At 36.1% G+C, this 26,373-nt stretch overlaps 1 protein-coding gene across 3 annotated transcripts in view; it reads left to right on the forward strand.

Annotated features, from left to right (window-relative positions):
- The window catches only part of LOC138707779 (uncharacterized), a 50,378-nt gene extending 30,445 nt beyond the window's left edge, over positions 1-19,933 (forward strand). For all 3 annotated transcript variants that reach the window (XM_069837681.1, XM_069837680.1, XM_069837682.1), the window contains exons 4-6: positions 3,809-3,935; positions 14,111-14,269; positions 16,472-19,933. In XM_069837681.1, the coding sequence (XP_069693782.1) occupies positions 3,809-3,935; positions 14,111-14,269; positions 16,472-19,299 (3,114 nt within the window). In that variant the 3' untranslated portion in view covers positions 19,300-19,933. The remainder of the gene's footprint in view (positions 1-3,808; positions 3,936-14,110; positions 14,270-16,471) is intronic.
- Positions 19,934-26,373: the final 6,440 nt, after the last annotated feature.

Raw genomic sequence — 26,373 nt, forward strand, 5'->3', positions numbered from 1 at the left:
CGAATTAGAAATAGACAATTGGTACTAAAACAATAAATCGAAAATGATAAGTTTATTTTCAGTATTTGGTCCGCAATTCAGGCAATAAATTATGCATTTAAGTGCAATATTACGGTTTCCATGTGTCCTGTAGAGTACAGAATGTCTCGTATTTAAGACCACAAAATCCTGCCCCATATGGCCTGAATATGGGACACCCAAAATCCTGTATTTATGGACAATGCGTCATAGACTGCCAACATTTTTTTAAATTTATTTTTACAGTTACAAAATATTGAACATTTTAAACTAATTCGAAAAAAAAAAAACAAATGAAATATGGTCATCAAAGACTTTTATATACTATAAAATAAGATTGTGTTTAAACGTGGAATACAATCATGGAAACCAATTTAAGAGGAATATATACATACTGTATTTTCATTCTATTTAATAATTTTATAAAACAATATTTTCAATGTATGATTTGAGGCTTTCTCGGCGTTGGTTCGCTAATATGTTTTTGCGGGATATCAGCATAAAATACTATTTGACCACACCAAGGTCATTAACAAATCAAGCCACTACTGGGATCGTACAATCAAGGAGGCCACAGAGATTAAGCTGGAGAAAAACAACTTTAACAGAGACAGTGGACTACAGCTCAGTCAGGCATGGACACCGGCCTTGGACCAGCTTAGGCCCTCTTACAATCGAGGTCACGAAGATCACGGACTGGGGACAGCAACCGATTCCAGCCAGCGGATCAGGCCTCGTCGCCCGCCAAACGTCACACAAGAATCCCGGGAGGGGCGGAGCTTACGAGGAATGATAATTCCCGGCCCCGGATTGGCCGATCCGCCAACCAATCCCGTACCACCTGAGACAGCCTAACATCTATATAACCTACGACTTTCTGTCTAGACACTACTTCCCTGAAGATGGCTGCAGAGATAGCAGTTGAAAGCTTGGAACATTCCAAAATTTTAACTTGGCTGATATCCCGCGAAAACATGTTAGCGAATATTTTCAGTGACTTTTTCAAATATGAATCCGAGATATCAATAATATTCTTCCACATTACAGTAATGAAATATATGGCTGGTTAATAATATATTTCAGTGGTGCAAGAAAATATTATGTTTGCCTATACTGAACTTCTGCATGCTGGTATTTGTTCTAAGACATTGCATATGGATTTCTTCTAATCTTAGAAGTTTTCCTTAAGCTATGTCTCGAGACTGTCTCTTATCAGTTTTCTGAAAATGTGGCAGTCCTAGCTATTATTCCAATAAAATATTGATTAGTGTTTCGTCATGATCATATTATGTTCTGTGAAACAAATTATTAATAAATCTCTACAAAGAATTCAAGTGAGTTATAGAACAAAATAAATATTAACAAAACTTTATCTTCCATATTTATTTCATGCTTCATAGTACTTAGCCTGACTGAAATGATTATTGAGGATCTGGCAGCTACTGAACTGTAACAGGGTTGTGAATGATAGGCTTTCTGTCATAATGATGGTGATGAAGATGATGATGATGATTATTGTTATTATTATTATTATTATTATTATTATTATTATTATTATTATTATTATTATTATGGTGATGGTGAGAGTGGCGGCAAAATGAGCTCGAAGACCAAACGCCGAAAGTTACCCAGCATTTGCTATAATGTTTCAGGAAAACCTTGGAAATCCTCCCCTATGCAATTTATCCTAACTTATGATTCGATCCCTGGCCTGCGAGGTTTGCAACAGGCATGCTGACCACTATTCCATGTGGTGGACGTATTTCATTGTTCTCAATAATTACGTTCAGTAATTTCTTTAAAATACTTTCATATATGAAACTTAACGCTGGTAGCCATTACCTTCACCATTATAACAAGGAGTTGTTATTTGGTAGAATCAATGTATGCTTTCCCTTCATCTACCAGTGGATTCCACCAGTTCGGGACTTCAAACTTTCTGATGGCATTGAAATTTAAGAGTAATAGAAATCATTTACATGGCTTCGTTCTAAATTTGCAGCAAATAAAACTTGAGGTCTAATGTGATATATTTATTGCATGGAAAAAAAAAAGTTTCAGGCTGAGAGCTCTTTAGCCCAAACTTATTGTTCCTTTTCACACTCACATAAATCCTCTTTTATACATGTGTAGCAGTAAAGTGCGTGATCACATGAGTTACGGCTGTTCAGATGCTATTGTTTGCAGAATTCTGACACTTTATCCTTGCCTTCTCTGACTGTTGGTGTGTGTGAGAGAGAAGGACGCAGAAAGACAGAGAAGAAAGACTCTGTGCAGGTGTAGAAAAGCATGATCCTCATGTTCTTAACTACTATAAGAATTACTGTAAAACTTTGTCAAAAGTTATAAATGATGCAAAGAGAATGTATCTGAATGAAATATTACAAAATTCGGATAATAAGATTAAAACTATTTGGGATGTTATTAAAAATGAAACTAATCAATATTCAAAGAATGAAAATATTACTTGTATTAAAATTAATGATTGTAAAATAGATAACCCAAAATCAATTGCAAATCATTTTAACGACTTCTATATAAATATTATTCAGAACTTAAACATTTAAGATTGTGCAGAGAGGTTTTCCCCAGCTGTGGTCTATGACGAGTCCTTGGCCTCGCTTCACTTCATCCCCGTTTAGTCTGATTACCTGGTTGGGTTTTAGCTGAGGTTTTCCCCAACCATAAGGCAAATGCCGGGTAATCTGTTGGCGAATCCTCGGCCTCACCTCACCTCACCTCATCTCACTACATCTCGCCAAAAAATTATAAAAAATTGAAATTGAAATTGTAAAAAATAGTAAACATTGTATTTGTAATCTTGTAAAATTTTGACTTGTTCCACATCTTAAAGCTTCATTGCTAATGTAAGATCTATGGAATGCAATAAATGAAATGAAATGGAAATTTCCAGAAAACATCAGTTCTCTCTGAGTAATGAACATTTGTGCCTATATTGTGCTTCTAAAGAGTGTTTCTGTTATTTTTATTTAATTTGTGTATACAATGATATAATAGTGTATAACGCAATGCGAAGTATGCTTCTCTGAACTTATATTTTTGCAGTGAGTTGTAGTGAGACAACCCCCCACCACCCACAACTCTGACGTTGACCACACAGATAAAGTGTCAGAAGTCTATATAGATGTTCCTATGTTGTTTCTGAAGAAAATTACATTTTTGTATGTTAGTCGAGTTTGTTGAATTTATCAGTTATCCTGCTCCATTTTATTATGGAAAATGAGAAGTGTTATGTACTAGTATTTTGTGTATTTTATTGACAAGTGAGGGAAACATGTTTCAGCCCTTTCTGTAAGAAGTGCAGAATCGCAGAATTTGAGATATTTCTGTTTGATATCATACTCTTCAAGTTGGACTCTAAAATGAGTAGAGAATATTAGGCTGAAGAAAGTATTCTGTTAAGTTCAAGTGGTAGTTGTCATTAGGCAAGTAAGAACTCAGTAAGCAATGGCTGATATTGATAGCAGTACTGCAGTTGTATGAAGCATGTTTAGTATACAACATACCAGTATGTTTGGAAAATTCATGATGGTAATTATTCTTCACCATCACCATGGTGCAGGTTTTCACTTTCGTTCTTGCAGTCAACTCCAATTATCATATACTGCATATTATGATAGGGTGTAATAAATTTTGTCTCATTTAGAAACTGAACTCAATACTGCTAGACTAGAAGAATCCATTATGACCTTGTTGACTGTGCCTGATGATATTGGATAACAAGCAACCAGTGAACACTGAATCCTATGTTGCATGCGTTTTGTTTCAGGGGCTTTGTATTGCCATTCCTGGTCCAACGTTTCTACGTCCAATAACAGAATTGCAAGCAGATATATCACCAATTTCAAGTATCTACACAGCAAGATCTTCGGGTTACTTGATTGGCTCAATTATAGGTATGTCTGATACATGTGACACAAAGATATGTCTAAATATAGAGAAGATACATGTACTGTTATGTTACTAAGTGGTTTCTTAAGATAGGTAATTGTCAAGATGTGATGATCACATTTTCCAACAGTATGCAAGGATACCGAGACGTAGATGGGAGGATAATATTAAAATGGATTTGAGGGAGGAGGGATATGATGCTAGAGACTGGATTAATCTTGCACAAGATGGGGACCGATGGCAGACTTATGTGAGGGCGACAGTGAACCTGCGGGTTCCTTAAAAGCTATAAGCTATGCAAGGATACATCTTACTCATAAGCCCTGTGAGATCAGAAATAGAGGGGAGTTCATTAAATAGAGAGGACGAGTGTAGAGTTCATTTAATACTCTACCTTTAGAAATATTATTTTCCATAGAAAACAAAAATATAATATTTAAATTTCCTCAGTCCTCACATACATTTTATTCTACAAATACATTTTTTGTTACTTAGCCTGTAGCTTTATTCCTGATAGCAATTATGTTGAAGTACACGTAACTTGTAAATCGTATGTACAGTTGAACATAGTTAAAGCATCATTGAAGGGCCTAAAGAAATTATATTGTAGGGCTACTTCCGAGAGTGGAGAAGTGGGGCTAGAGAAAGCTAACCTCGTGACCTATGCATGCAATATGCCGACCTGAGATAACATTCTGTATCATCCATTCAAAAACATTACCGCTCCATAGTCTGTACAGATCTTTCATTACCTAAATCTCTGCCTCTGTGCAACATCACAGTTTGCGTTTAGAGAGAAGAGAGAAATAGCAAAATGTTGTATTGTCTTTTTAATATTATGCTAAAAAGCATGAGGTTTCTGCAGAAATATTACAAGATCGAAGACTCATTTGAGAACGACCGAACATTATGGATTGGCATTGCAGGAATATCACAAAAGTTAAACACTTTAGAGCAGAACAAAGACAAATTATCTCTATGAGTCTTCGATAGACACAGGTTTGACTTTCCAAAAATGGTGGCAGAAAAGAAAAGAAGGAAACAAGTCCAAAAGGCTTATAATAGTAGATATAAGTTTCGAAACCAAATTTCTTGGTGGTGGTCTTCTCATTTATAAAGGTGGCTCAACTACTGGTGACTACCACCAAAAAATGAACTTCACCAGCTTCGAGAAATGGTTGAGGGAGCGAGTAACTCCAAACTTGCCACCTGCCTCTATAACAGTGCGAGTCTACTATGGACGAAATAATTCGAGTAAGTGGAGATGATTGAAGTGGCAATGATGATGGTGGTGGTGGTAGTGGAATGAAAGTGCTAGTGCTAGTGGTAACTCTGTCTTAGCTATGCCTTTGGAGAGCAAAGCACATTCTTCTATGTTTTATGTGAGCGTAATAACATTTATATACATATATGCAAATTAATCCGAACAACGTAATTACTTATGCAAAAAAACTCAAACGGGATTAAAAAAGGATCTAAGACATACCTGAGTAATCTATGTGGCCTCCCTTGTTCCTAGTAACAGCTCTGAGACGATTTGGCATGGATTCCACTAATTTCCCATAAATATTCTTCATTTCTTTATCGCGAAACCATACACCAATGAGGGCAGAAATCATCTTCTCCTTTGTAGAACAATCCATTTTTTGCATTTTTCTTTTGCAAATTGACCACAAGTTCTCAATGGGGTTGATGTCGGGTGAGTTGCCTGGCCAGGGGAGTACCTGAATATTATTCTTGTTGAAGAATTCTGTAGTTTTTCAAGACGTATGGCATGGTGCCAGATCATGTTGGAACACACCTCTGCCATCCAGAAATGATTTTTGCAGCTGGGGTTCGATTCTGGTTTCCAATAAGTGAATATATTTGTCAGAATTCATCATTCCCTTGATAGGTATTAATGCTCCAGGCCCGTCATGTGTAAAACAACCCCAAAACATTACTTTAGGGAGGTATTTGGGTGCTTGTTGGAGATGAGCTGCTGTTACTTTTTCGGATTCTTTCCGTACGTAAGAAACACGGCCGTGGACCTCGAAATGAGACTCATTGGAAAAAAAGTACATTCTTCCAGTCATTCACTGTCCAGTGTTGATGTAATTTTGCCCACATTAAGCGTTTTTTGCACATAACAGGGGTTAGCAGTTGCTTCTTAATAGGCTTACGAGCCCTTCGTTCAGCTTCCAAAAGCCTGCGCCGCACTGTTGTGACGTGAATATTCGCCCCAGTGGTAGCCATTATCTCGCGGGTTAAGTCGTCAGCAGTTAGTCTAGGATTTAATTTACTTTTCCTGACAATTAAACGATCATCTGCAGGTGAAGTCTTCCTTTTCCGGCCACAGTTTCCTTTTTTCTGGGGTGTGATGGATCCAGTCTCCCTGTATCGTTTTATGATCGAATTAACAGTAGCCAAACCGATGTGACATTCTGCAGCAATTTGCCTCTGTGTCATAGAAGAATGCTCTGCTAATGTTATAATTTTAGACCGCTTTCGTGGAGTTGTATCCATTTGTGAAGACGACAGAATGTACACAGGATTGCAGTATTAAGTCTTCAACACAACTGAAATGCTTATAAGTACAAAAAACGACAGGCAAAATGTCACATATTATTAAAAAATAATGACGACAGACCTTCAACAATGGAATTACACGTACTATAGATGTCAATTAAAGCGGTATGAGCAGCTGTGAGGCCAACAATGACAGAAAATGTAAAAATATGTCGTGTTCGGATTAATTTGCACGCTACTGTACAAGTTAGACTGTTGTATATAAATATATTTGGGTGTACTATAAGCAGTAATATGAGCTGTTGTCAGGAAGTCAAGAGGAGGATGGCAACGACAAAAAAAAGCTTTTAACAGAAAAATGGGTATTTTAAAGACGAGACTAGTGAAGTGCTTTGTGTGGAGTGTGGCAACATATGAGGCAGAAACATGAACATTACGACGAAGTGAGAGACTAGAAGCACTTGAAATATGGATATGGAGAACAATGTAGCATGTGAAATGAACATACAGAATAATAAATGAAGCTGTGCTGGAGAGACTGGATGAAGAAAGAATAATGCTTAAAATGAACAGGAAGAGAAGAAAGAATTGGCTGGGTCACTGACTAAGAAGAAACTGCCTACTAAAGGATGCACTGGAAGGAATAGTGAACGGAAGAAAAGTTTGAGGCAGAGTAAGATATCATATGATAGACAACATTAAGATACATGGATCATATGCGGAGGCTAAGAGGAAGGCAGAAAGTAGTGAAGATCTGAGATTGCTGGCTGGGTTTGCATTGGAAGACCTGGCCTTGGGCAGAAAACTATATATATAGTTTTCTGCCCAAGGCCAGGTCTTCCAATATATATGTATAAAATTTAAAAATGGCATTTAACTGCTAATTCACACAATATTCAACTGGGATAGTCTATGTCTGCATTTATATTTTACATTGTTTAAAGTTCAATAATGTCGTAAGGAAGTGTGCAGTACACAACACTTGGCAATGAGTTCATAATCATAAATAAAAACTTGCCACTACATCCATAGAGCGTAGTCTTGTTCTCCTTATCGGAATTCTAATATACTTGTGCTGCAGACATAGAACAAATGTTTTCTGTATGCTAGTACCAACTACTGCAGTATGTTTAGAATACATCTCACTTATTGCGATTATGTCATAATCAGGACTATGGAGTCCAGCTCGCTACTAAACACGGCCCTACAATATCGCAATAAACGAGCATTTCTTTAAATATATATAAGTGCACATCAACTTCAAGGAAGAAATACATTTTGTGAACTACTGTAATATAATTTGTAATTTTGTTCAGCTCTAGGCCTACAGTACTACAACTTTTTAAAATAATTAACAAACGTCTTGTCTTTTTATTATTTTGAAAATAAAAATACTGTACTGTGCTGCTGTTAAACAATATTGAATTCTTGGTAATAAAGCTAATAACTCTCTTGCTTTCCTATATACGAGAATGATGTAGCAAAAAGTATAACTGTTGTTATTTAGCACCATATTTTTATATTATGGTAGTTACATCACGTACATGCAACCCCAAAACTGTTCGAAGGACCACACCTGCCTTGGTTAGCTGGTCCATATGATCTAGCCGGGAGGACTGTCAGACAACACCGCCAGTCATATCCCCTCTTCACCACTTACAGGATGCTTATTCATGTCATAGTATGTCATCATGTTGAAATGGCATTTACTCAATTTTTTATGTAACAGTTATACTGCCGTGACTTGGTCTCCAGAGCCTCGTTTGTTAAAAACAGGTTGCACAGCAAGAAGATGAGAATAGGATTTAAGTAGGAAAAGTTATGGAATGCACTTTATTACTCCTTGCAACCGTGTACTTTGTTGTAGAAAATAGTTAAATAATGGAGTAAAATATTATATTGTATATGATCATAATCATCATCATCATCATCATCATCCTCTGCTACATGGATTAGGCCTCTTGGCCTCTTTCGACATCAGGAAACTTGAAGCAGTCTTCCCATCTTCTTCTAGGTCTTTCAATTTCTGTTTTACCTTTTGGTCTATACTCTAATAATTTCTTAGGGACTCTGTTTATTTCCATCCTATTAATGTGATTATAACATTGTCTTTCATGTTCTTATATTTTGTCTGTTAAACTGAAAATATTTAGTTCTTTCCTTATATTTACACTTTCTACTTGACCCTTAAATGTATAACCTGCTGTTGCTTTTAAAAATTTCATTTTAGAAGTACTGTAATGTATAGGCCCAGTAATTGAAATATATGCAATACTCACAAATAAGGACTTGGGTTGAAATCTGTAATTTTTTTCTGTTTCCGTTTTGCAAAATACATCTGTAAATCATTCTCACTTCATATTTAGCTAAACTGAAGTCATGGCACGCATCAGCTTTCTTTTTACCAGTGTGATTTGTTTTATAACACTAAAATTATTTCTAATTTGTTATTTTACCAATAATGTAATAAAAGTTTCAAAGACTTTTCTCCCAGTCAACATAAATATCCAAAATATATTTTCCAAATTATATATTTTCTCAATAATGTAATTTTTACATCTATCATCAACAAGAACATATTCGCATTTGTTAACATTACTAAAATGTTGCTCAAATTTTCAGCAGTCATTCAAAAACGTAAATTGTATCCAACACTACTGAGGAATGTGAGGATGTCATTCTGCGCATATTCTTCATACCTAGATCCTACACTAAAAATGCGTGCCTCCACTCTCTGTCGTCTGATATCGAGGAGTTTTTTTCACTTTGTCCAAGTTCGATCTGATGAATCATACTCTCTGTATGTGACTGCTCAGAGTTTCTCTTGTTCCTGTGATGATTATTCTTTCACAATATAAGTTATATACATGATCTTGAAATGAATCATAAAGTAAAAAGTTATCTCCAGCTACTGTTTGTTTAAATTTTCCAGGTAATTCGTTCAGTTCTTCCATACTCCCAGGGTTCGGAGGCATGCCTTTCAGACATTCTCGAGTAATAGCGTTCCTCAGATGTTGTCGATCAGGGAGTTCTGCTAAAATATCGGATGGTACTTCCAGCAACTCGTTTCTTAAATTTTTTTTTGCTGGTGATGCTTTAGGATGTTCAGCTGCTGATCTTTTGACATTCGCAATAACTTTCAGGGCCTCTGTTTCTTCCAAATTTGAAGCATGTGAATGTAGAAAAGTAACTGGTCCCTTTTTATGTCTATACCATTTCCGCTACTTGAAGTTATTGCACGAGTGGAACACTCAAATTTGCGTCTACAATTCCAATATGTTCTTCCATTTCTCTCTGAATGTTTGTAGTACAGATAACTGTTAATATACAGTAATTTTACTCTTCCACTAGAATTTTTTTATTCCAGTCATTTATAAAGTAATGTTGCTAGGTGATATTAAGAACAATGTGAGTAATTGTTTTGGAAAAATTGATAAAAATTGGAATAATTTGAGAGTGGGAAAAATTATATTGGGAAAAAAATTGGAAAAAGTGCATTGGAACATTGAAATTGGAATAATTTAATTAGGGAATTCATTGTAAGTTAGTTGAGAACTAAAATTTTTGGGAAAAATTTTATTTGGAAAAAAAATTTGGGGAAAAGTATCCCCCAATCGATCAATTCACAACAACAGGCTGAGTTTATTAGATTCCAATGTAACAGGGTTGCCAATGTCCAATTGAACCGGAATATTGAGAAACCCCACATGTATAGAAAACTAAACTTTTCAGAGTATTTGCAAAGCAAAGTCAAAAGACAAAGCAATAGTATTTGTAGAGGTGTATCAATTTTTACAATTCGGAATGTCTCGTTAGAGATTTTTCCTTCTCCACTCTGTCCTAGAGTAGTGATAGACAGAATTTTTGTCATCACACTTCTCTAGCTGAAGAGGCGAATTGAAGCTGAAACAGAGAAAACGCAAAACAATAAATAGAGTTTACACTCTTGAAAATATAAGTTTGTTTTTTCACAGATCTTTGCCAAAGGTTTGATCCTTTGTTTGCATTTGGTATTATCCTTTGCAATCTGTAGATTCCAAAAACTTTGGCCTGTGATACACAAAATGGGATGATATTCTTTGACCCAGTTTGTGAATCTCCGGTTTCGAACTGTTCTTTTCTCATCAGCACGACGAAGAAGTCATGGAATGGTAATCTTGTACGAAATATTGCAAAAGCAAAGTCAAAAGGTGTAAGCCAAAAGATAAAGCAAAAGCAATTGACAATTTTGCTGAGTAGGTGGATACTACTTCAGAGCATTTGCAAAGCAAAGTCAAAAGACAAAGCAATAGCATTTGTGGAAGTGTATCGAATTCCAAATTGTAAACTTTTCAGGAGATACAAAAAACATTTCAGTTCCTAGATTTGTGCTCTTATTATTTTTTTCTTAACACTTTAGCTAAAATGAATGTTGATGGGAATATGTGGGATTTCTCTTCATAATATCATGAGTCTACATGTTTAGAATAAGAAATCATATACAGTGAAACCTGTTCAAATCGGAACCTGAATAATCCGGAATCCTGTCTATTTCAGAACAATTTATTGGTCCCAGCGAAATTTGTATGTATTATGTGTAATTTTTCCTGAATAAAACGGAAACTGTCCAACGCGGAAACGGAAACTGTCTGCTACTGTTCAAAACGGGAATAATATTTTGGACACACACTATATTTTGTAACTATATTTTGAAACAGCGTGCAATTTCAAGGAATATACGAAATATGTGGGTCATTAAGATAAAAACAAGTTTTCTTTGCAAAATTCCAGAGGGTACGAGGGTGTGTTGGCCTGTCGGTCATAAATTTTATTACCCTGTTGACTAGGCAGACGAGTCCCTTCAAAGATTTTCAGTGCTTCACACCCGTATACTGTCGTAGCTAAACAGAGCGCAAGTGTAGTGATTTCCAGGTAAAAAAAAAGTTGCATAAAATGTGGCATTGAAGTAAAAGTTATCGAGTTAAAGGAAAATGAGAAACGAAGTCTATGTGAAATAATATTGAAGTACAGTTGTGGAAAAGTCAGGTGTGACACTTTAAAAAATAAAGATCATAATGAGTGAGTGGCGTGCGGCCGATATTGGTGATACAAAAGGAGCCAGAAAGTAACTGCTTATGTGGAAATAAATGAACTGTTGTGGAAGTGGGTTCTTCATGACCTTTCAAAGAACAAGCCAATTTCTGGATCTATTCCGCAAAGAAAGCCATTGAACTGAGAAAGAAATTAAATAAACGAGAATTCAAGGCTTCTAATAGATGGCTCCTAGTCTAATTAATTAATAATGTGCAGTGATATGCAGTACAGTATTAGAGTATAGTGTTAGATATTAAATAGAATGAGATTAGTAAACTTTAGTAATGTTTAATGACTAATGAGTGAGTTACGATAATATTTATACAGAAAATGAGCTCTTAATCAAAATGATTCACCAACGCAATAAGCGACAGAAAGCTGATTTAATGTGATGAGTGTTAAATGGAATATTTTGTACTTCTTGCAGTTTGCGGCATGCCATTTTGTTTTTCACGTATATGAATGACAAAATATTCCATTTTAATGGCACACCTGAATAATACGGAAACCTGTCCACAACAGAAAAAAAATTAGGACCATGTCACTTCCGTCTTGAACAGGTTTCACTGTATAACTCAATTTCGTAAAAAAATGGACATGTTGGGTTCCTCAATATTGTGATTCAATACTGACCAACTGAACAAATCTGGCTAATATAACTATAAATATTAATTGTCAATTAATATTACAGAGATTATTCTGTAGGGCAAATTAATAAATCTTTAATATTCTCATAGCTAGCAGTGCATATTCTGTACAGATTACTGTGCACTTAACTGCAGAATCCCGGCCAAACAAGTTACTCAGCTGAGTGCGCCCCTTGCTTAATGGCAGTTGACTTGGACATAAAATGTCAACATATATGCCTAGCTTGGAGTCAGGCCAAAAGGGAAACATTGAAGGAGGAAGGTTCGATCCGGTGCTGTGGATTGAATTCGGCGTAGGTCAGTGGTCAGAGCGCTTGGTACATAGAAGCAAGGACCTGGGTTCGATCCCCCATGCCGGAGCGAATTTTTCTCCTCAAATATTAATTACTTTCCCTCTGACTGAAATAGTAAACCAGCCTTACAAAAAGACGATTTTATATTTTAGTAATATAAAAAATTGTATAAAGATAGTTTAGATTAATGAACTTGACAATAGGAAATTGAATAATTAGTTATTAGGAAAATATTGTAAGTCCATGTAAATGGAACAAATGGTAATGGTGGCACCGTACACAAAAATGTGAGGTCCACCATTACTTGTAAAGAGTTGTTTGATAAATATATCTGCTGTGCTTGGGAAAAGTGACACAAATCAGTTTCCACAAACCTTTTTTATAATTTATTGACAACTTACGGAACATCTGCTCGCTTGGAAAAAAAATACATAAGTATTTCTCCCATTACAATAATTCATACAGAAAAAAATCAAATTGATATAAACCAGTGTAAGTTGTCAATAAATTATCAAAAAAGGTTTGTGGAAACTGACTTATGTCACTTTTCCCGAGCACTGCAGATATGTCATATAATATTTAGAAAGTTCAGTAATATTTTCAGTGTTATAAAATTGACAAATTCTGTAAATAATGGGTATTCATAATACTGTATCCATTTAAAATTTTCAGATTGGCAACGCTTATAACCAGTTTTTCCCATCATTCTCATCAGAACACAGCTACCACACTCCACTCCACAAAGTGGCAAACTAAGAAATTTCTGTGAGGATACACCTTGCATCATAAGAGTTAAACCCTCCTGATAACTGCTATAACTACAACACAATACTACAACTAACTTCATTATTGCCACTACTACCACTACTTCTGCTAATGAAAGTGGGGGGAAATTATGGAAACAGGAAATGAGTTTTCCTGATGGAATGTTACTCAAAGATTCAGCTGATGGATTGTCACTCTTTAAGTGAGCATGTGGTAAAATACATGCAAGTTACCAGTGTAGAAGAATGGCAGGGATTTACTTCAGAACCCTAGAAGAGGTTATACGTGTGTGTGTGCGTGCGTGCGTGCGCGCGCGATAACCCTGCAGATTTTCAGAGCGAATAGCTCGTGTTGTATGTAACAAAAAAGTGTATTGGTGGAAAGTTCATAGTTTTCTGAGAAAAAAATATTTTTTGCCAAATGTTTACACTATCTTATTCGGCAACTGTTGCGAGTATGATCGTGATTTTTGTTCACATAGATAGAAATTCTAATAACGAATCATTTATTCCTCTGGCGTATTTCCATAGTGTGGACAGTTTTCATGTAAATTTAATTTAAAAACCACTAATTTCAAGCCACTGAATTATGCGAACAGATTGCAGTGTTGTAGTCAGAGAGGAAGGTTCGCGTATGAAGACAGACCTGAGTTCGTTGACCTCTTACATCTGTATTACGAGACGACTGTGTTAGCAGCGATGTTGCCAGACTGCTGAAACTTCCAACTTAATTTTCTAATTAACCGTGCATTTAATCACAATATAGGTTTTCTATTCATTTAAGTGTACCCTATCGTCTCTTTCAATCTGCAGGATTATTTCACTTCCACCCTGTACATATATAAAACGTGGTTTGATGGATAGTGCTGAAGTTGCTCTTGTTTGTTGTGTGCAGGTGGAATCTTGTTTGATCACTTCAATCGCCTGTTCCTACTGTTTATCAGCCTGCTTCTCACAGCTGTCTTCATCACAGTGACTCCTTGGTGTCGGGTGTTGTGGTTGCTAGAGGCCTGCATGGTGTTTCTTGGCATGACCATGGGCTTTCTTGACACAGGTTAGTAACACTTAACAGACAAATCAATAATTGGAATATTCCATGTGTCTGGAAATGATTAGTCTCTTATCCTTTAATGTTAACGCGTCAGATAAAAGAGACTTAGCTACGGTTACGTGCTAATGTTCAATTGTTTTTTGTCTTGAAATTTTTATTTCATTTTATGGCTGCACTATAAAGTGACTGGCACTTTTAAGGCTGCAATATAAAGTGCCAGTGTATTGTGGGTCCCTATCACTATGGCATGGCGCATCCTCATGTTGCAGCTAGAGTAGTTGGCCTCCAGGTATGGAAGGTAGCTGCAAATACAGAGTGTTTCAGAATTCAATGGAAAAATTTTATCTAGTTATAGAGGGCTTGTAGACAAGCAATTTGGTATAAGGAACACAGTGTCTCTCACAATAGTAATATGCGTTACAAGAGCAGTATGTTGTAGTTTTCATGTTCGAGGAAAAGTTTGAAGAAGCGAAACGTAGTTGAGCTTTATTAATTTCCGAGAATTTAAAGAAAACATACCGCTCGTGTATCATACATTATTTTGTGTGAAGATCGTTCATTACATACCTGAAAGAGGAATTTATAATGTTGCAATGAAATCTCCATCTTGGTTTATGTTCAATGACGGCAAATTTGCAAAACAAAAATATCTATCTTCAACATTGTTGCTTTAAAATGTTTTCTGCGTTTACTATACTCCAGCAGGCCGTGATATACGTCTGTCTTTTTTTTTTCCCCCCAGTCTATAAATGCGAACTTAAAACAAATGGCTTCCTTAATGTTACATGCATCACGAATGCAGTAACTTTAATGGAGTTGTAGAGTTTACTTAATTTTTGCAAATATTTAAAAACAATAATTAACGTGCAATTTAGGTGAAATTGCAGTGGTAAGTTTCCAATTTATAATTATTACTATATTGAACGTCTCTAAAAATAATATGTTAAAAGCCTAAAGCAGTAAAATCAATGTCACTTAAGCGGTAAGAAGAGGGAAATTGTTGTGTGCGTTAGGTTGGGAATAATGAATGTGGAATTTTAGACTTACCGCGGATTGGTTTTGTGTGGAAACCAAGCAAATACGCACGATCTCGCACAAAATATATCTCAGTTACAAGTTGTTAAATTGTTTACATTTGATACTTATATTCGAATATTAAAATGAAATAGAGAGGTGTGGAATGGTATGTGATGGTTTCGAAACTTATAAGGGATTACATGAAGCCCAACTTTTAAGAACTAATCAACTGCGTTTCCAAAATTTAGCCTTCACAGAATCTATAAAATTGCTGACAAGTAATGAGACAGCACACCAGTGCACTGCTTGTTTCACCCTCATTCGTTTTTGTTATTGTACCTATTTTAGAATGGAATTATCGACATGAGGCTCTGGTGTAAAGGACAATGCATCAGACCTCAGGCCAAAAGGTAGTATGTTCAAGTCTGACTGTGGTAGTTTTTTAAAATTCCGGTACCTCTTATTTTATTTATGAGATCTCTGCATAAATTGCATAATGAATGCCTGTACTTAAAAACATAAGGTTTATGTAAACTTTGATTTGCGTATTAATTTGCAAAAATATGTTTTCTTTATACCTAATGTTAAAGAGAGACAGTAGCCTATATCACTCTGACCTGGGGAAGCATTGCCCCCAAATGCCCCACGCCCCTATGCTTCTAAAGAATAAACCATGCCCTGAAATAGTGATAAGTGTTCTATCAATTGTTTAGTTATATCATGATGTGTTACAAAATGTTTCACTGTTTCTAAAACAGTAACAGCTTTATTAAAGGACACAAGATTGTTGAAGGCAAGCATGGACAGCTTCGAATTTCCACAAATTTCAAAGTTGGCCGTTTCTTAGCATTGAACATATACTGTATTTTCGCATTCTCACTTTCTCATGGCAAACTTAATTTCGAGCAAAATTGATTTAGAACATATAAATAACATTTCATTTCTCCTGTAGTTTAAAGTACGGTCGTGTAAGTGTAAAAAAGCGTATAACCGAAATAAATTAACATAGAAAGTATAGGAATTTTGCAGGAACCTTAGAAAAAACGTTATAAATGCAAAACGTATTAAAGAAGTTTCACTTTATTTATATTCTTGTAGTCTTCCCTGCTCTTAATTGTCTATTAGGTGATTATACTCACTAGTTCATGTTATAGTGCATAAAATGACTTTTGGTGATTTGTTTTTCAGGTGGAAATGTACTGTGCTTGGATCTGTGGGGAAGGAATAGTGGTCCATTCATGCAAGCTCTACATTTCAGTTTTGGTCTTGGAGCTTTTGTCGCACCTTTGTTGGCCGCTCCATTTCTTGAACCATCAAGTATGGAGGTTTCACCTACCTTTGTGGCTAGCACAGTCATACCGGTAACTTTCCAAGTGCACAACTTTAATAGTGTAGGATTTGAGCATGAAAAGAGAAGTATCAGTCAAGTTGAAAACATAGCAAATATGATTACTAAAATGGAGTCTTCAAACAATAATTGGCTTGAAAACAGTACAAAACTGACAGAAACCATCTCCTTACCATCAAAGCAAATTCACGAAATGTCTATTGTAAGTACGACTATTAATCCATTGTCTGTTGGCATTCATGCAACAGATGGCCTAGACATAAATGGAACTTCTCAAATTGTTTCCACAACACAAAAAGATCTAAAAGAGAAGCCTGTAAAAACTAATGCAAGTTCTCTCGGTACTGAAGTCTGGGACGAAGTCCATGTTGGAACTGTATCACAGGAAGACCTACAACAGCCCACTCCTTTTCTTGAACCATCAAGTAAGGATGTTTCGCCTACATATGTGGCTAGCAAAGCCATACATTTGCAAGAGCATAACTTCAGTAGTTTGGAGCATGCACGTGAAAAGAGAAGTATCAATCAAGTTGAAAATACAACAAATATGATTACTAAAGTGGAGTATTCGAACAATAGTTCTCTTGAAAATAGTACAAAGCCGACAGAAAATGTCTCCATACCATCCATTCAAGTTTATACAGTCTCTGTAAGTACAACTTCTAATCCAGTGTCTGTTGGCTTTGATACAACAGATAGTCTGGACGCAAATGGAACTACTCAAACTGTTTCCACAACACAGAGAGTTCCAAAACGGAAGCCTCCAAAAACTAATGCAAGTTCTCTCGGTAACAAAGATTGGGACAAGGTCCATGTTGGAACTGTATCACAGGAAGACTTGCAACAGCCCACTACCACCACTTCTGCCGCAACTACAACCCCACTTACTACTTCTTTATCAAAGTCGAATGCTGACACTACAGAAAAGGAAGATCTGACAAACGTTTCCATTCCTCTAACTATATTACCAGCATCAACGCCTGTGTCTGTTCTAAGTGCTGATTCTTTTACTGATCAAATTAGAGAGAGTAACAACACTGGAGTTGCGGTAAAGGAAAACAAAGATATCATTCCGACGTCTACTGAGATAATGTCTCCAACAACTACAATTTCTTCAAAACCTGATCCAGTTTACCTCAGTGATAAAATGTGGGATTCCACAACGGATGTTGCAACAACTTCAGAACCTTTCTCAAAGAGCCAGTTGATGAAACAGCCTTTCTTATTAAGAGCGACTGAAAGCTCTGTTCGTGGCAAAGATGCGAATCCTCACTTTGATTCTGTTCCTACGTTTGACAACAAAGCTGATTCATTCCTAGACAATAGTGAAAATAAGCTTAATTCAGATACTAATAGAACTGCGAAGTCTTCCATGCAAAGTGTCGTCAAAAATGTACAACCTGTCTGGTCGCAGATGAGAACAACTACACCATATGAAACACAAACTTATCCAAGTTTCAATGTACTTAAGGAATTTTCACCATCTGCTGGAAAAGAATTTGACAAACCAGATGTGAAATCTGATGCCAGTTTGTCAGAAGATAACAGCATGCAACCTGTTACACAGCAGTCTAATGAGATGCAAAACAGATTGAATTCTACCAAGGAGCACTCAATACTTACAACCACGGATTCCACGTGGTTTGCCAGCCAAGATGGGGCATCACCAGTGTCAGTAAGTCCTCTCCCAGGTCACATCCACCACTCAAAGCCTCTCACATATGACAATGACACAGAAGTGATTGTTTCGATTTTCGACATCATGGCCAACAGAATAGAAAAGTACGGCTTTAGTAAAATCCAGTTCACGTACTTCATGGTAGGCTTATTTGTATTTGCAATATCCCTAGTGTTTCTTGGTTTCTTATGTCATAATCCTCGAGATCCCAAGTCAAAGCAGGAGGAGGGTCAGGGAGTAAAAAAAATCTCAAACAGAGCTTTGCATGGCCTGCTGATCACTTTGATGGCTCTATTCTTTTTGCTTTACGTGGGACTGGAGGTGACATATGGACAGCTAGTGCTGGCCTTCGCCATGCATGGAGACCTCCAGCTTGCCCGGTCGACTGGCCTCGTTATTGCAGTGGTGTTTTGGGGATCATTTGCAGCCATGCGCTTCGCCTCCATTTTCTTCTCCAGTGGTTTCGGCCCCATCACGATGCTGCTCCTCAACTTCGTGTTCTGTACCTTGGGAACAGTTCTCCTGTCCACCATGGCCAGCCACACCGAGACAGCACTGTGGGTAGGAACTGCTCTTCTAGGAATAGGCCTCGCATCTGTGTTCCCAACAGGTATACTCTGGATTGAACGCTACATCCACATCTCAAACAAAGTAGCTGCAGCTTTTGTGATGAGCGCATCACTTGGGGAAATGGTGTGTCCCATCGCTGTGTACCGACTCATGATAAACAACCCGGCAATGCTGATGCACTCAGCAGTTGTAATTAATGTACTTTGCATTTTAACATTTATTGCAATTCGAGGTTTAGCTCTTCGACATGGAGAGAAATACTGTGCCGCAAGCAATAACGGGTATCAGTTGGCCAACCAAGAGGAAGAGGAGGATATGATTGACATGTCCCCTTCAGGCAGCATGGTCACCTCGAGACGACACAGCTTCTCCTCGGAGCACAGGGCTTTACTTAATGGCAACCTGCACCGAGGGCCTTAGCATTCATGCCGTGATACAGCATTCCTTTTGTTGTAGCCAGCATGTATTGACAGAAGTATTTGTTATATATTTATCAAGGACTGAAAACGTATGTCTTCTGTGATATAAGTCTAATTAATGAAATCGTGTACATATTTAACCAAAGTAAAGAGCAGTTCCATTGATCCAGGTTAACCTTTGGTGCAGCTGAAGCAGTCGCTATGTTCAGTATGCCATAAAGTAACTCTGCCGAGAATGCTGCCTTGAATGGGGGAGTGCATGTGTGAAGTATACAGAGACTTGAATTTATGCCTAGTTTGGAGACTTGTTGTGCACCATGAATATGAGGTGTGTGTGAGGAGATACTGAAGTTGATTTTTCAATTAAGTTACTTTTGTGTGAATTACCGTAAGTTATTAGTGATGCATGTTCATGGAGATCACGACTGGAGCACATGAGGGTTTGCATCTTCGCTTCAAGTGCCATGGCCCAGAGCAATGAGCAAACTCGTTCTATTTTCATATTGTATCAATTGTGTAGATAGCAAAACACTGTGAACTCCCATTACGTATGTTTCTGTTAAATTTAAGTATTCTGTATCCATCTTCGTTTCAAGTGCCATTATTTATAATAAATGGTTTATTCCATATATAAACTTGTTTCATTACTTAGCCTTATTAAATAATGAATAAGATTTTGTAATTTAAGAATAAACTTTTGCTGTGAAAGTTCAATATTAATTTTTTTACAGTTCAGTGATCATTTCTGTATTAGACATTTTGTTGACTAAGTGACCAGTGTCAAGCATCAGATAAAATGAAAATCCAGTACCTGTGGTAGTTCATCAATGTGAACATCAGAGAATATCACATTATGGACAGAACAGTCGACTTCCCTAGAACACTGAAAGTTTGTAGATATTCTAAGCTGAACAAGACCATTTTACTTTTCTTTTAACCTCACATATTACTTGAATAGTTTTATCAAGATTAATCTTCCGTCCCATTTCTCCAGTCGTCTTCGTACTATTTTAAGGAAGTGCTTGGTCAGCGGTTGTTAAATTTGTTTTATATTCACACACAAGACTCAAGTTGTACAACGTTTCGGCATTATCATCTATGAGAGTGAAATATGTATTATTCGGCATCGAGACAAATGATATTTAACAGCTGTAGAAATGGAGAACTGCTGACTAGAATCTTTCAGATTTACAAGAGGAATGATGAAATAACAGATGAAATAAAAACCCTATTGTTCAATATTTACAGAAATACAGGGAGCATTGTCTTCAGCATATAAAAGGAATGGAATGCTTCAGAATACATAGATACATTTTTGCTACCAACCACGAGGGAAAAGATCCATTGAAATACCTCACAAACAATGTTTGGAGAGCATAGAAGGCCACTAAGCTTATTAATTGGAAGGAAGATTATTATGTTTTATATTTATTCAGTTAAAATTATGCAAGGACTAGAACAGAAGACCAAACTACATATGAAAATTTATTATTGAAAATTGATGTTCATTGTTTTGTTTAGGTGTGCTGTACTAGCTACAATGGAGATTTGATGTCGGTAATTAATGGATGTTTATTACAATATTTAAGATTTCATAGGTATAATTTGTGATCCATAGAATTGAATGAAATGAAAGCAAATACAAATTGTAAAATCATTTGTTTGGGATGGCCCTGGATATTGAAAGAGGAAATGTATACTACAGAGACCTGAATATCTAGTTTATCAGTTCAGAAAATGTTCCGCTAGGTGATGAGATGACTTCTCCAGTGGAATACAGTAATATTTGATAATTCGTGACACGACAACCCATGAAGGGCCAAGGCTGGGCAGCCAACTACTGACTTCACGTCCACATGCTTTAACAGATATGAATCTATGAGATAACAAGTGGCCAGAAGCATGATCCCCCCCAGTCATTATAGCTGATACATAAACTCAGGTTATACTACTCAGCGTAGCTTCTCAAATTCCTCATGATACCAGGTGGGCACCAATCCCATACACTGGAGCATCTATTGTCGTTAATTTCACAAAACTGAGATGGTTATAGAAGTTGAGATAATTGAATTATTTAAATCCATGTTATAGTGATAATGCACTCTGAATACAAAACGTGTCTACATTGCATGTAAATGTCTTCCTTTTAGGTCAACAAAATGTTATATTAGAAGAAATATTATTCCTCTAAACAATCATTCAATTTAACAAAAAAAAAAACTTATATAATTTACTATATTTCTTGTATGAGTCCAACAGAAGAGGTTAAGAAATGCTGTAAAATTCAGCAAATACTGAATGAGGTGTTGTGATGGGAAGCCATGTTTATATTCTGACTTTAACATTAAAATTAAGAGACGGCTATGTCATTAGTACAGTGGGTTTATCATATGAAAATCACAGATGGATAGCTGGTTGCTTAAATTTGTGCAAATGTTAGTCATTCAGAAGAAGTGATACATAATCTTGTAGGAAAAGACGATGGTAATCAAATTTAATAATATTAAATAAAGAATGATGTTTAGCAGAAATGATGGTAGTCAAAGACAACGATAATCGAAGTTCCAGTCTATTGTAGAATGCCAAACCCACTTCATTTGAGCACCCAATGTAATTAAATATTCGCAGTTTTCTTCTCTAAAATATTTTGTATAATTTGTATAATGTACATAATTATTTATTATCTAACATTTATACTTCATTGAATGTGTGTCATATTATTATATTTTTCATAATCCTGTAATTACATCACCATAGTCTCATCAAAAAGAGAACTTTGTGCTACTATTTAAAAAAAAAAATCAAACTTCATTTTCACATTAGCATCATATCTATAAGAATGCATTTTCAATAATTATATTGCTTTAAAGAAATTTATCTGCAAGGTGTGTCACCAAGAACATGAGTACTTATGTTCAGAATAAAGTACAGTAAGTCTCAGCAAACGTTCCCAGTATTTGTGTTTGCTGACCAGTGGTAGGTACCCCACCCCCTGCTACTTCTGCTGCTTACATCCATGAACTCATGTACTACCGGTATGTTATGTTAACATTTGGTAATCACTCTCCTAACAGTAGCTGCTGGAAGTACCGGTATTGACCATTTTGCGTGATAGAAATGCATTCACATTGTGTTTCCATTAATATGTAGTATGTACGAGTTCTTTAATTGAATTTAAAAATTAGAACAAAGGAAAAAAATGACAATTTATATATTTATAGCTAAATTATTTAAAATATATAATTACATAAAACTATTACGAAAATATGTATTTTTATGTGAAATAAAATTTAATATACAAATTACCGCATTCTGGTTCGGAATTTTTGTCTTAGTTAATCTTTTATCTATAAGCAAAGAAAATATTTATTTACATAAAAATTCGTTTGCTACTGATCACTCTTGCTTATTCATTTCTTTACACACCACTTCCTTTTAGCCCACTTTTTAATGCTATTACTAAAATTACAGCAACATGCTTTTTGTTTTTCATTCATGGTGCTTGTAGATCCATGACCTTTTCAAAGGCATAGAACAGTAGTAGGCATATCTATATCTTTAGCTGTTCTACAGTGATCACAGCAAACTCACCTAGCTCATTTACTTCGTACGCTAGATTATTTTAACCCATTGTTGCTACTGCTTAGTGGTGTATCATATATAGTCAACTTCGGTTGTAATTTACCTCTGCTGACCAGCATATCAGTTCACTATATTCGGGGTTCACTAAAACCGAAGTGTCTGTTTTTTTATACTGGTAAGCCTACTACTGATGTTGCAGTATTAATATTTCTGGCAATAAATGACATAAATAAACCTTACATTAAGAGGGATAGAAAATAATGTAACTAATTGAATAAGTAGCGGACTTACTCGTGTTAATTATGGAAGATTTGTGCGGCTTACAGCTGTTTCAGTGCTTCACGCACCATCCTCAGAGCCTACTAGATCTCGGCGTCATCTCGAACTTCTCTGCCTGTTATGTGGGTGTGTTTGATTGTTGAAAGGTGTTGGAGTCAAATAGTGTGTGTGTGTACTGAAATTGATCTGTGTGTTGAGAATGTGATTGGGGTGTGGTTTAGAACAATACGAAATATACAAACACACTAAAACACACCCCAATCATATTCTCAACACACACATCAATTTCAGTACACGCATACTATTTGACTCCAACACCTTTCAACAATCAAACACACCCACATAACAGGCAGAGAAGTTCGAGATGACGCCGAGATCTAGTAGGCTCTGAGGATGGTGCGTGAAGCACTGAAACAGCTGTAAGCGACACAGATCTTACATAATTAACATGAGTAAGTCCGCTAGTTAATCAATTAATTATATTAAAGTGTTAAAAGTAGTGTACGCAAGATTCAAAATGGATAATGTAACTAAAATAATACTGTAGTCTTATGCATGCAATACAGTACATTTTCTCTTAAAAAAACAAATACAGTAAATTTTATGGTACCTTCTCTCTTCTCTGACCCTACATATTAGCGCATATCCACAATGTTACTCGGTTTTTAGAAGTTTTACCACCAACACTTTTTCTCCTATAGAATAACCCAGTGTCGTCACCATTGAAAATGTCAGACAAATAGCCTTTTACAAAATCTTGGCCACTCTGAAGTCAACCACTCTGACTTCATTTCTCAATTCACAGAATTTTGCCTCCCCATTAATTTTCCAACTGTAATGTCATACCTTTTCTTCCACCAGCCCAGCCACCCTTCTGAACACACAAACACTTGTTTCTTGTCTATACTTCATTCCATAATGTCTGACAGGCGATGTAAATATTGCTGACAGAGGAGGGAAGTAGGCTATAATTGCTATTCAACCAATGGCAGAGGTCTCATTTCACACTTGTCTTGAACTAGGGAAGAGGTGGAACGTTTCAGACCACCCAACTTCAAGATAAGCATCGGATGAGAACTCTACCATTTGTTCAATAGCAATTATCCTGCTTTCTCTCTTTGCCAGCTATATTTACGTCGCCTGTCAAACATTATGGAACCAAGTATAGTAATTTGGCAAGCTGCTCAGCTTTGGTTTCGGAATAGGCCCATTGAGAGAGATTCTTAAAGATCTTTTGAATAATAACCTCTTTTAAAGGAGTCAGAACTAATCATTCCTATATCCTTCACTGCATACACTATTCTCTTTAACATGTTTCAAGCTGTCCAGGAAGCTCAACAAATCCTTTCTTTGTCTTTCAAAGTGCTTAAGGAGTAGCAGGGTTGAAATTTTGTTCTGAACATATTCTTGGGAAGCCACCGGCGTGGCTCAGTCAGTTAAGGTGCTTGCCTGCCAGTCTGAAGTTGCGTTCAGGCGCGGGTTTGATCCCCGCTTGGGCAGATTACCTGGTTGGGTTTTTTTCCGAGGTTTTCTCCAACCGTAATGTGAATGCAAGGTAATCTATGGCGAATCCTCGGCCTCATCTTGCCAAATATCATCTCATTATCACCAGTCTCATCGACGCTAAATAACATAGTAGTTGATACAGTGTCGTTAATTAACCAACAAAAATAATAACAAAATAAATTTTCTTGGGAAGTTTATACGAGAAAAGCTTTTCGTAAATTACCATTTTAGTAATTTTAAAATTACAATATTTTCTTGGAAATTCTAGTTTTTAGGTTGACTATAACCGAAGTAAGGGTTCACTATAAATGGAAATATTAATGTACTTTTTAATGTATGCGTGTTGGGACCAACAATTTAGGTTCACTATAGCCAAATGTTCACTACAACTAAGTTCACTATATCCAGAGTTGACTGTAGACCTATACAACAGTACAAACTCATTGATATCCTTAACAAAAATAGAACTATCTAATGACGGACAGTAGGAATTAAAAACTTCAATTTATGCAAACAAAGTATTTTTAATAATGAGCTCGCAAAACTTTAACATATCATTTATCATCTACATGATCTTTTCCAAAATTTGCCTTTTCTCCAGAACATGTACGTTGTGTACTTTAATAAGAGAGTTTGTAATAAATTCTCTTTCCATATGTGGGTTTTTTCCTTCACCATTTTTCCATGTAAATTTATAGCTAGCCTAGATAATTCTTTTTCCTCATAAATTCCGGCCTGGTTGTTATATTTGGTTTATTGTTGGTTGTACTGCATTTGATTTATTCCTACCATAAAATTTACTTTTAGTGTTAGTAGTTGTTCAGCACGATCAGCACCTGCCAAGGGATAAAGTTCGTAAATCTAATAACTTATATTATCTTGTTCATGAATTTTATGTCGAAATCAGTATGGATAGATGTGTTGTAGGCCATGTTCTTTTATAATTAAAAAGAAAACTGCATGTTTCAGAAGAAAATTAATTAATTGAACCCTAATACATTTTTTGCATGATGCATATTTTCATAATGCTACTGCATATTTATTTTAGCAGCTAGTAACACTTTTTAGCACAGCAAACATCTAATGTTCCATACTTCCTCACACACACAAAAAAAGTATTGTTCTTTCCATTCCTTATGAAAATAATATTTTCTTGCTTTCTTAGATTCACTTACTTCCTTTCAAAGAGATATTCTTTCTTATCAAGCTGCCATGGTAACTATGCGCGTAAGTACATTGAAGAATGTCAACCAATCCTGCAGGTACAGGTAGACTAGAGGGTAGAGGTTGGGAAGTCGTGTAGGGCCTACTACAAGTTGCAAATGTACTACATTTGCCAACTGCTGGCATAGAAGGAAGCTTTCATCGGCTATGGAAAGACGCATACAAGGGGAAAATAATTGTGTGAGGAAAAAACTGTTAAGCTTATTGATGAAAATAATGATGGTTTATACTGGCAGCAATACGAATTGTTTGAGGATTACTAAACAAAATATTCTTATTATGTTAGTTACCTCTTCTCTGCATTGTAATTTTCACTTCTTTTAACCTGTAGTAAACAGTCTGATGCAGTTTCAAACATTTGGGAACTGTTTTATTTCATGCAGTATGAGTCCAGGCACTGTAGCCTCTAGTGGACTTATTGTGCCTTACAACTCTTTTTGTAGAATGATGAAGTCCGAGTGATTGCGCTCTTTCAACTATGTGA

The sequence above is a fragment of the Periplaneta americana genome, chromosome 10 (genome assembly GCF_040183065.1).
Source record: "Periplaneta americana isolate PAMFEO1 chromosome 10, P.americana_PAMFEO1_priV1, whole genome shotgun sequence".
Classification (NCBI taxonomy): domain Eukaryota; kingdom Metazoa; phylum Arthropoda; class Insecta; order Blattodea; family Blattidae; genus Periplaneta; species Periplaneta americana.